A 12,223-nucleotide genomic window follows, 5' to 3' on the forward strand; every position below is an offset into this window, starting at 1 on the left:
TGGGCAGTGTTACGGGTCCCTGGGCGGCCACTGTGCCCAGTGGGTTGGGTCCCAGGGGTACAGAGGCCCCAAGGGTATCTATACCAGGGCATCTATACCAGGGCGGTAGTGCCCAAGTATATCCTGCCTGGTGCAGCGGTCACACCTGGGAGTCTGAACTGCACAGGGACACAGGGGAGAATGACGGTTCCTCTGCAGAACAGCCACCTGAGTCCAAAGAGAACTCTGGTAGCGGTGGAGCCCTCAGTGCCAATGGCCGAAGTGCAACTGCCAGGTGTGGTCTCTGGCCCAAGAGAAGCCAAAGAAGCGGTGTGTCCACTGGAGTAGGGGGCTGTTGTACCAAGAGCAGCGGAAATGGCAGGTCTGGATGCGCCATTGGGAGCAGAGGCTTGATGCACCCAGGTGTCTAGGAGACATTTCTCCGACGGCTGGAGTGTGGAGGCATGTGCAGTGTGGAGACTCTGGTTGTGTTGGAGGTGCATGCCATGGAGGGCTGTCGTGTACCTTTTGCCTCTTAGCTTTACCCCTGGAAGAGAGGAGCTTAGGTGGGGTCCACATGCAACATCTCACCCGACATGGCATGGCTCAGGGACCAAATGCTGTGCTTAGTGGAAGTCTGCAACAGGGACATGCCGCGATGCCCATTAGAGAGCTTATGACCCTCATGCTTGGACTTGTCCTGTGCCAGTGATACCATCGGATCCAGACAGGAAGTAGTGGGTGGGGCACTCACCACTGGTTGAAGGACAGTGCACCGTTAGGTGCACTGGATCCAGATCGGATTGGATTCCACAAGTGGATAGCCTCCTCTTCCATAAGGAATTTCCGGAGTCACAAAAGGTGGGTCCATGAGGGAAAAGACTTGCAGATCTCGCAGTGTGCAGCAAGATGTGCAACCCCCAAGCAGTACAAGCAGCAGCAGTGCTTGTCGCTCATTGAGAACGAGCGAGGGCACAACACAGTTTTTGAACCCAGAACATAGGGCATGGTCCTCAACGAAGTTGGGGTGGGCCCCGAGTGGGGCAAAACCAACTACACTAACTAACTATGAACTATCTACACAAGAAGATTAAACAAGCTAACAATATACACACAGACAAAGCATTCTTATAGCAGACTACAAGCATGGAGGAAAGCAGATTCCGACTCCAACCATGAGGCGGTGATAGGGAACTGAAAGACTGTCGTCCCACACAGCCTCTTATAACCTCACCTGGAGCACAAGGCAACGTACGACACACGTGCAGGTTAACAGATACTGCTACTGAAAACTTCTGGCTCTGGCGCATGGCATGCATGCCCACCTGCGTTTCAAATACTTATAGGACTATCACTTGAAGAAAAATCAGATTCTCAGACCAGAAGGGACCACTGTAATCATCTAGTCTGATTTCCTGTGTAGCACAGGCCATAAAACTTCGCCAAAATAATTCCTAGAGCAGATCTTTTATAAAAACATCTGATCTTGATTTAAAAATGGTTAATGACGGAGAATCCACCATGATCCTTTGTAAATTGTTTCTATGATTAATTACTTTGCATGTAATTCATTGCCAAATACAGAGGTAAAATAGCCTCTTTACTCCTCCTCAAGATCCAAGTTTATGGATCCCAGGATCGCATTAGCTCTTTTGGCCACTGTGTCACACTGGGAGCTCATATTCAAATTATCCACCAAGACCCCCAAATCTTTTTTTAGCGTCACTGCTTCCCAGGATAGAGTCCCCCATCCTGTAAGTATGCACTACATTCTTTGTTCCTACATGAATTCATTTACATTTAGCCATATTGTTTGCTTGTGGCCAGTTTACCAAGAGATCTAGATCACTCTGTCCTCTTGATTACTTACCACTCCCCTAATTTGTGTGCTATCTGCAAACTTTATCAGGGTTAATTTTGTTTTCTTACATGTCATTGATAATTATGTTAAATAGCATAGGGTCAAGAACTGATGCCTGCAGGACCCCACTGGAAACAATAATGTTTACCCATTTACAGTTACATTTTAAGGCCTATCAGTCAGTTTTTAATCCATTTAATACGTGCAACGTTAATTTTATACCATTCTGTTTTTTTAATCAAAATGTCATATGGTACCAACTCAAACACCTTACAGATATCTAAGTATATTATGTCAACACTATCCACTTTATCAACCAAACTTGTAATCTTATAAAAAAGATATCAAGTTAGTTTGAAAGGATCTATTTTCTGTAAACCCATGTTGATTTACATTTATTATATTACTATCCTTTAGTTCTTTATTTTTTGAGTCCCATATCAGCCATTCCATTATCTTGCCTGGGATCAATGTCTGGCTGGCCATCCCATTTTTTACCCTTTTTAAAACCTGGCAAGACATTTGCTTTCTTTCAGTCTTCTAGAACTTCTCCAGTGTTCCAAGATTTATTGAAAACCAACATTAATGGTCCAGAGAGCTACTAGGCCAACTCTTTTACAACTCTTGGACACAAATTATCTGGACCTACTGATTTAAAAATATCTAACTTTAATAGCTTCAGTTTAACATCCTCCAGATATACCAGTGAAATGGAAAGAGTGTTATCACCATATGGTGAAACTATATCATCTGTTTTTCCCCAAATATAGAACAGAAATATTTATTGACCCCCTCTGCCTTTTCTGTATTATTATTGATAATTCTACCATTTCCATCTGATAATGGACCAATACCATTGTCAGGATTCTTTTTGTTCTGAATATACTTTAAAACTCTTTATTGTCCTTAACTTTGCTATCCATAGATTTCTCCTTGTGTCCTTTGGTGCCATTATCAATGTTTTACAATTCCTAACTTCTGATTTATATTCGTTACTACCAATTTCTCTTTCTTCTACTGGGGGGAGGGGCGGGGGAAGAGAAGGAAAGAGAGAGTAATCTACTAGATTTCAGCACCGAAAAGGGTTTAAGGTCAGAGAGATTATTAAAATCTGATTATTGTTAGCAAAAGAAATAATCCAGAACAAGGTTTGGAATCTACATCATACTTGCAAGGTGCTGGAACTCCACACTATCCGGGCTGGAGTTCTCCATCAGGTCTCTGAACAAGTGCTTGTATCTAAGACAGACAGGATAAAGGGGTGTAGTCACATTTCATATACAGTCACCATCAGCAGCATCTCCTATTGTTGATAGTACAAGGGATGAGAAAGTTCCAGCTTTTGGAAAGGGAGGACTAATCAGTCAATCTTGAAGCACTTCCCCTCACTCAGTACAGTCAGTTCCCCCTTCTTCTCCCCACATACACCAAATGTTTATCACAATCTGGAGAGACCTCAGATAACTGCATAGCTCCCTGTATCCCCACCACACACACACCTTGGAATCTGTGTGGGCTGCGATGGAATGTTCTGACCTGGGGTCACTACAGCCATTCTACCTCTATCCACCAGCAACAGACTACAGTTCCATGGGGTCCCCTCTCTTCACCTCTGATTATTCCTAGTACTAATCTTGGTGCTAAAATGACATCTGAAGGCTCAAGGCTGCTTCCTTACTGATGGAGCCTCTGCAGTGGCAGAGGGAGCAGATCCTCCAGCTGCCATCCCAGGAACTCAGGTCGAGACTCTTGAAGCTTCTTAAACCGGCAAAATGCCTTATTCTTCTTCACCTGCTCCTGCGTGTGACCAAGCAAAGATGAAACATAGGTTTGAAGTACCAGAAAGAAGCAGTATATTTTAGTGGTTTGAGTGGGGACCCTAGAAAAGAACATCTACTTACCCTACAGTAAGTGGGTTCTTCAAGCTGTTGAGAGCCACAGACTACATTACAGGTGTGCATGCACCTTATGCACGTGAGACATTTTGTTGTGGCTCGCAGTGTCCATCGGGATGGCGCATGCACCCTTGTGCCCCCTCCCATATGAAGGCCGAAAGGGTAGGGTTCCCATGACCCTCACTTGCAGTCCAAAGCCTGGGTTGCTGAGTGATCTGTACTGAGTTTGGATCTATTCAATATCATCATAAATGAGTTAGCTAATGGGATAGAGAGTATACTTATAAAGCTTGTGGATGATACTAAGCTTGTGGAGGGGGTTTGCAAGCACTTTGGAGGGCAGGATTAGAATTCAAAATACTCTAAAAAACTGGAGAAATGGTCTGAAATAAACAGAATGAAATTCAATATGGATTAAGGCGAGATATGATAGAGGTCTATAAAATCATGACTGGTGTGGACAAAGTAAATAAGAAAAAGTGTTATTTACTCCTTCTCATAACACAAAAACCAGGGGTCACCAAATGAAATTAATAGGCAGCAGATTTAAACAAATAAAATGAAGTATTTTTTCACACAACTCACAGTCAACCTGTGGAACGATTTGCCAGAGGATGTTGTGAAGGCCAAGACTATGACAGAGTTCAAAAAAGAACTAAATAAATTCATGGATGATAGGTCCATCAATGGCAATTAGCCAGGATGGGCGGGATGGTGTCCCTAGCCTCCGTTTGCCAGAAGCTGGGAATGGGCGATGGAATGGATCACTTGATTACCTATTCTGTTCATTCCCTCTGGGGCACCTGGCATTGGCCACTGTCGGAAGACAGGATACAGGACTGGATGGACCTTTGGTCTGACCCAATATGGCCATTCATATGTTCTAAGGAAAAGTGCACCATACTACATTTAGGAAGGAATAATCAACTGCACAAATACAAAATGGGAAGTAACTACCTTGGAAGGAGTACTGCAGAAAAGGATCTGGGATTATAGCGGATCACAAACTAAATACGAGTCAACAATGTAAAAGCGTTGCCAAAAAAAAAAAAGCGTATATCATTCTGGGATGTATTAGCAGGAGTGTTGTAAGCAAGACACAAAGTTATTCTTCCACTCTACTTAGCACTGATAAGGTCTCAACCAGGAGTACTGTGTCCAGTTCTGGGCACCATACTTCAGGAAAGATGTGGACAAATTGGAGAAAGTCCAGAGAAGAGCAACAAAGGTCTAGAAAATACGACTGAGGAGGAAAGAATGAAAGAAAATCAGGTGTATTTAGTTTGGAGATGAGAAGACTCAGGGGGGACATGATTATAGTCTTCAAGTACATGAAACGCTGTTGTAAAGAAGGGCATGATAAAATTGTTCTCCTTAACCACTGAGGACAGGACAAGAAGTAATGGGCTTAAATTGGAGCAAGGGAGATTTAGGTTAGACATTAGGAAAAACTTCCTAAACGTACGGGTAGTTAAGCACTAGAACAAATTACCTAGGAAGGTTGTGAAATCTCTGTCATTGTCTAGTCTGTTCTTAAAAACCTCCAAACAATGGTCAGGTATGGTGTAGATAATATTTTGTCCCTCCTCAGTGCAGGGGACTGGATAGATGGCCTGTCAACAGTCTCTTCCAGTCCTACATTTCTATGTTATCACAGCGCCGATCCCCTTCAGCACAGCTGATTTCAGGATCAGGTGGAAAGCCTAGAGTGAGAGACAGGAGGCAGAAAGGATCACACAAGGGAGGGGAAGACAGAGCAGGATCTCAAACATATTAGGTTGGGATCCTCACTGGCGCAGTGCTAATGGTCAAGTATCACCACTGAAGTATCAAGGTCTGGTGTCATGGCAACAATCCTTCTGCCGCAGCCATGGTGATGGTAAAAAGTTCTTTTCTCTCCTCTCCCTGAAGTCTTTTTAAGGACCCACAAAAAGGCAATGAGTAGAATAAGCCATCCTCATTATTCTTACAAGTAATTAGGTCATATTTCCAATGTACCAATTTTAGTTAATTAATTTCTGCTCTTTTTTTACACCAGTCATAATCTTAACACAGTACTTGAGCATTATCAATAGACTCTTTCTTTAAATTAATTCAGTCTGTCTCCTTCCCATATCTTTTCTTCAAGAGTTTTATATAACAGATCATTATGACTATTCATAAACCTTTAGCCTAACTAATGAAAAGTGGGTAACAATTAACGTAGGCCTGCTAGGCCTCACTTATAACAACAAATGGGACACCTTTCACTAAGGTGGAGGGGTGAGGATTCCCAAGGAATGCAAAATTGCTTTAGACAATTTCAAGTGAGTGTAGGTAGATCAGTCAGTCCTCTTGTAGAATAATTCCAAGCTCTCAAAGGGCATGTCCTCATTTGTGGCTTGTACCTCTTGGGGGATACCCAAAGCCTGAAGCCACAATTCTCTCTGCATTGTCACTGCAGTGGTTGTGGACACAGCCATGATATCCAAGACATCAGTTGCCCTTCCTGTGTTATGTGTTTTAGCTCCTCCCTGCTCTCATGAGCAAGCTTAGCCACAAAGGGTGTCACCCTGTCCCTAGTCAAATCATATCTGCCCAGTAAGGCCTGGTAGTTGGCCACCCTCAACTGAAGTAAAGCCAATGAGTACAGTTCTCTTGCAAAAAGATCTAAATGTTTGGGATATTTGTGTTTTGGTATGCTCTCGATAGAACTTATCTTCTCTTGAACAGCCACAATAACTAGGGAGCCAGGGTTGGCATGGGTATAAAAGTATTCAAACCTCAAGAAGGATAACTGGTAGGTACCATTTCTCAATTAGTTTTGATGTTGGTGTTATAATGACTGGTGTCTACCAGAGTTCTCGCTGGATCTAGGAGCCCCTCATTTATGGGGAGGGTGGGCAGGACCAACAGAAAATGTCAAATAACTTGTGGGATTTTTCAGAGATGACTGCAGTCTCTATCTCCAAGGTGTCAGAAATCTGCATAAGGAACTCCTGAAAAGCCTTGAAATCATCCAGTGCCAGGTCTACCGTCTCATCCAGCAAAGATGAAGAAAGATCCTTAGGAAGTGACAAAGGATAGTGGCACACTTCTGAATCTTGCTCCTTTTGGTGCTCCAGCAACATGTCTTGCTAGGAAAGCCACTTGAGCGAGTGGATTTTCTCCTCCTCCATGATGGCAGGCACCAGCTCTTTGAGGCTTGTGAAGGTGGGCCCCAATAGGTGGCATCCTGTATGTGTATCAGTAGCCAATGGGTTGCTGGCTGGACCAGTGGTTGAGCTCTGTAGAAGTCCTCAGGTTTCTCAGTGGCAGCCCTCATGGAACTTAGAGGGGAGCTAAGTTCCCTCTAAGCTGCATGGCTGCGCAGTTGCCTATTAAGCCCTACACATCACCTCCATATTGGTGCACATATAATTAATTTTGCACATGGACGTAAAAAATTAGAGGGAACACTGGAGGGGAAGCAAGAAAAAAGTGTGCTCTGGGGATGGAGAGGAGTGGTACACCTCCTCCATAGGCGATGCTGCTGGTAGAGTGCTGTCAGTAACAAGTTCTGTGTCAAAATTTGTGCATTCTGAGTCTGTTCTTCCAGAGCCAGAGTCGACATTGGCAGGGACACTGCTGGTACTGGGCCCAGCGAAGTCTGCTGCATCACAGTCTGCTCCTTCTTGCCAGTCCTCAACACCATGCAGGACCTGGCCAGCTTGTTTCCCTAACATTTTCTTGTACCTCTGAGAGGACACCAACCTCCTTCTCAAGCTCCCTCTCCAGTGCTCAGAGAAACCGCCTGTTGCACTCTGCTTCAACTTCCGAGGTGTCAACTTCAGTGTCAAGACTTAGTGGTTTCAGTACTAGAGGGAATGCCAGAACCGAAGTCAATGCCGGCACCAGGTCTTGTCTCAGCATCATTTTTCCCTGCAGAGGTCTTCAGAGTTCCCTTCCTTCTTGATTGATTGCTGGACCATGTGGGCTTGAGTGTTAGAAGGGTCTTCGAGCCTGGTTTTTCTGGAGCAATCTGATCCAGGAGGTGCATCTTAGGACTTGACAGTCCTTGAAGAGAAGGATAGGCAGACCAAGCATCTGCTTAGGATATGGGATTCTCCTAAGCAGAACACGCACCTGCTGCGCCTCTTTTAGAGGACTTAGTCCAAAGGATGGGCAAGGCTAGAAACCTCTGGGTTCAGAGTCCCACATTTTTAGTTCTTTGTACAGGGGAATGTGTATCTGTGGAGGGGAAGCAGGGGATTACAGGGTGGTCTGAGCAGTAACATTTGATTAAAACAAGTATTAGAACAGATTAGAGTGATAGGTTGTTCTGAAGATTCTCAGAAGTTTTTGAGGTGTTCAAGCCTGAGCTAAGGTGTAGTGGGTGAGACACCAGCTGGATTCCATCTTGCTGCCACGGAGGTAAGAAGGAACAGAGAGGATCATAGAAGATATGGGTTGGAAGAAACCTCAGGAGGTCATCTAGTCCAACCCCCTGCTCAATGCAGGACCAACCCCAACTAAATCATCCTAGCCAGGGCTTTGTCAAGCCAGGCCTTAAAAACCTCTAAGGATGGAGATTTGAGTCTCCATCACCTCCCTAGGTATCCCATTCCAGTGCTTCACCACCCTCCTAGTGAAATAGTTTTTCCTAATATCCAACCTAGACCTCCACCACTTCAACTTGAGACCGTTCTTCCTTGTTCTGTCATCTGCCACCACTGAGAACAGCCTAACTCCATCCTCTTTGGAACCCCCCTTCAGGTAGTTGAAGGCTGCTATCAAATCCCCCCTCACTCTTCTCTTCTGCAGACTAAATAAGCCCAGTTCCCTCAGCCTCCCCTCATAAGTCATGTGCCCCAGCCCCCTAATAATTTTTATTACCCTCTGTTGGATTCTCTCCAATTTGTCCACATCCTTTATGTATTGGGGGGCCCAAAACTGGATGCAATACTCCAGATGTGGCCTCACCAGTGACGAATAGAGAGGAATAATCACTTCACTCAAACTGCTGGCAATGCTTCTACTAATGTAGCCCAAAATGCTGTTAGCCTTCTTAGCAAACAGGGCGCACTGCTGACTCATATCTAGCTTCTCATCCACTGTAATCCCCAGGTCCTTTACTCCAGAACTGCTGCTTAGCTGGTCCCCAGCCTGTAGCAGTGCATGGGATTCTTCCATCCTCAGTACAGGACTCTGCACTTGTCCTTCTTGAACCTCATCAGATTTCTTTTGGCCGAATCCTCCAATTTGTCAAGGTCACTCTGGACCCTATCCCTACCCTCCAGTTTATCTACCTCTCCCCAGCTTAGTGTCATCCACAAACTTGCTGAGGGTGCAATCCATCCCATCATCCAGATCATTAATGAAGATGTTGAACAAAACCAGCCCCAGGTCAGACCCCTGGGGCACTCCACTTGATTCCGGCTGCCAACTAGACATTGAGTCATTGATCACTACCCATTGAGCCCGACAATCTAGCCATCTTTCTATCCACCTTATAGTGCATTCATCCAATCCATACTTTTTTAACTTGCTGGCAAGAATACTGTGGGAGACTGTATCAAAAGCTTTGCTACTGTCAAGGTATATCACATCCACGCTTTCCCCATATGCACAGAGCCAGTTATCTCATCATAGAAAGCAATCAGGTTGGTCAGGCATGACTTGCCCTTGGTGAATCCATGTTGACTATTCCTGATCACCTTCCTCTCCTCCAAGTGCTTCAAAATGGATTCCTTGAGGACCTGCTCCATGATTTTTCCAGGGACTGAGGTGAGGCTGACCGGTCTGTAGTTCCCCAAATTCTCCTTTTTTTTTTTTAAAGATGGGTACTATATTTTCCTTTTTCTAATCGCCTGGGACCTCCCCCGATCGCCATGAGTTTTCAAAAATAATGGCCAATGGCTCTGCAATCTCAACAGCCAACTCCCTCAGCACCCTCAGATGCATTAGATCCAGCCCTATGGACTTATGCATGTCCAGCTTTTCTAAATAGTCCTTAACCTGTTCTTTCACCACTGAAAGCTGCTCACCTCCTCTCCATACTGTGCTGCCCAGTGCAGCATTCTGGGAGCTGACCTTGCCTGTGAAGACTGAGGCAAAAAAAGCATTGAGTACTTCAGCTTTTTCCCCTTCATCTGTCACTAGATTGCCTCCCCCATTCAGTAATGGTCCAATACCCCTTTTACGCCCTTGTAAAAGAGCATGAAGAGTCACTGGGAACATCCACCATCCTGATGGACACAACTAGTCAAAAAATATCTGGTCCTGTGCGTGAGACACATGTACACTTATAGTGGGATCCAGACTGACACATACCTAAAGAGCCACCAGAACTCCCAAATCCTATCTAAACGCATCTGACACTAACTGATTTTGTGACATTCGGCAAGCCACTTCTCCCTCTCCAAGCCACCATTTCCCACTTTCAGAGAGGATAACAGTACTGACCCACCTCATAAACGTATGTATGTGTGTGCATGAGAAAGATAAACTAGTTCTTATAAATACTTTTAAAAAGAGTGTCTAAAGTAGATCTAGGAATGAAGAGCTCACTAATTTCACTTGTCACCAGTTTAATATGATGTGGAGATGCAGCCTTGCATCATCTTATGGTGAGAACTAAAAACAAGTGTATCTGAGAGATGTGCCTATCCTCCAAGGAGGCCAACAGAGTGCATGTATGCATGCACCCAGAGGTGGGCAAAAGCACATCCTTAATGCTTCCCACCACAATGTCTCCGGAAGTTGGGAAATCTGCACTGATATTAAAATTTTAAAAAGTCAGAGGGTCAAGGGGGTCCTTCTGAGGAAGACTTTTACCCTTCATGCAATTCCCCTAACTTTAGAATACAAGTCATTTAAAAGAGGATTTTATGTAAGACATACTGTGTGTTTTGAGAGGGACCTGGCAAGAATGGAAGGGAGGTCTCTTCCCCATCTCCTATAGGAGAAGGTAGATTTGAGGAGGTGGCAAAGGAAAGATATCCTAGCTGGGAGTCCCCCTGTCAGGGTTCTCTTGGTGCTTTACCCAGTAATGGAAAAGGCTAGGAGCTCTGGTAATTCTCCAGCCAATTCTGGTAATTGTCCAGCTCCTCCTTCCTAATGATTCCTTTTCAAATTCCCTTGACTGGTGAGTTCGCACTGAGCCAGCCAAAGGAGGAGCAGGAGCCAAATTCCCCAAAACCGGAAGGGAAACTCTTGATTTTAGAAGAGGAAAAGCTGTGCTCCCTCATGATCCCCTTTTATTTAAATCTCTAGTTTTGAAAGTGTGACGTGCTAAATAAGTACTGAATATTTCATCATGGGGGGGCAGGGAGGGGTAACAGTTTGGAACAGGAAACAACTGGTCCCTCACTGCTATCTCTGGAATGAAAGAGTGGCATGGCACAAAAAAAAAAAAAAAGGGCAGGGGGGCACTCACCTGCAGGGTTTTCTTAGCTTGCTCCAAGTTTTCAGCATAGTGGCCATAGAGCTCCATATTCTGACAGAAACCCTCCAATCCTAGCCCCAAGTGCCCTCTTTCCAAGTGAAGCAGCAGAATCCTGTGTGCAACGACAGCAACTCAATGAGAGGGTTACATGATCACCAAAATTGCCTTGGCTCCCTCTAGTTCAAGTTCTGTTCTATCCATTTTGGGATCTGTCACCCCTCTCACACCCAGAAATTAAATCCAGGATTCATACTCAAGGGATCCAGTAGGAACTAAACAGAATATTCTCTAAAACATTGGAAAGCTCACTTTCTATGGCTAAAAAAACCCTACCCAGCAAGTGACCAGCGTGTGGGTAGGCATATGAATAGTTTAATAATATAGTACCTTATATGCGCAATAGCTTATGGCTAATATAAAAATATATATAAATTTAGAATCAATAACTCCAAAAACCAGAAACAAATTTTAAACACACAACTTAAAATACAAAATTAGCCCTTCTCTAAAATCAGTTACACCTGTAAAATCACCACCCGTAAAATGATATATGCAATAAGAAAAAAAAATTAGGAATACATTATTTCACTGAGGTCAAAGGTAGCCTCTCTTTCACATACTTTTTCTTATTTTTATGGCTGATCAGGCAAATAGGGGAACAGCCCAAATATCTGTACATAGCAAATATTCTAATTTCTGAGCTGACATGGTAAAAGGCATCTGGGCCAGGAATGGAGACAAACTATATATTTCTCAGATGGCAGTACAGGTTACAAGACAACAAACAGCATGATTAGTTTTCAACCTGGCTAGACTGAGATGGACAAAGAATTATGTCTCTCAGTACCAGCATACCTCACTTCCAAATAGGCCCTCTATGTAGTATGGAAATGGAGGCCTATAAAGGCCCTCCCCTTAATAGACTGTTGTTCAAAATTCGTGACTGAGTCCCCAATGAAGTGATCAGACAGCAGAGTGGAGTGCAGGACATCGTTAAGAGCAGGTATAGTAAAATGCGATGAGCCGGGCATACAGCGAGGCTCACTGACAATTGATGGACTGCACCTTGTCGCCAAGTGGTAC

The 12,223-nt window shown here is 44.3% G+C and overlaps 1 protein-coding gene across 6 annotated transcripts in view; it reads right to left on the minus strand.

The window, feature by feature from the left end:
- Positions 1–12,223, minus strand: part of ARHGEF39 (Rho guanine nucleotide exchange factor 39) — a 69,926-nt gene that overhangs the window by 21,102 nt on the left and 36,601 nt on the right. For all 6 annotated transcript variants that reach the window (XM_084628186.1, XM_084628190.1, XM_084628185.1 and 3 more), the window contains exons 5-7: positions 11,132–11,252; positions 3,519–3,637; positions 3,009–3,079 (exon numbers count right to left, since the gene is read on the minus strand). In XM_084628186.1, the coding sequence (XP_084484312.1) occupies positions 3,009–3,079; positions 3,519–3,637; positions 11,132–11,252 (311 nt within the window). The remainder of the gene's footprint in view (positions 1–3,008; positions 3,080–3,518; positions 3,638–11,131; positions 11,253–12,223) is intronic.

Source organism: Lepidochelys olivacea (genome assembly GCF_965140295.1).
Source record: "Lepidochelys olivacea isolate rLepOli2 genome assembly, chromosome: 5".
Taxonomy (NCBI): domain Eukaryota; kingdom Metazoa; phylum Chordata; order Testudines; family Cheloniidae; genus Lepidochelys; species Lepidochelys olivacea.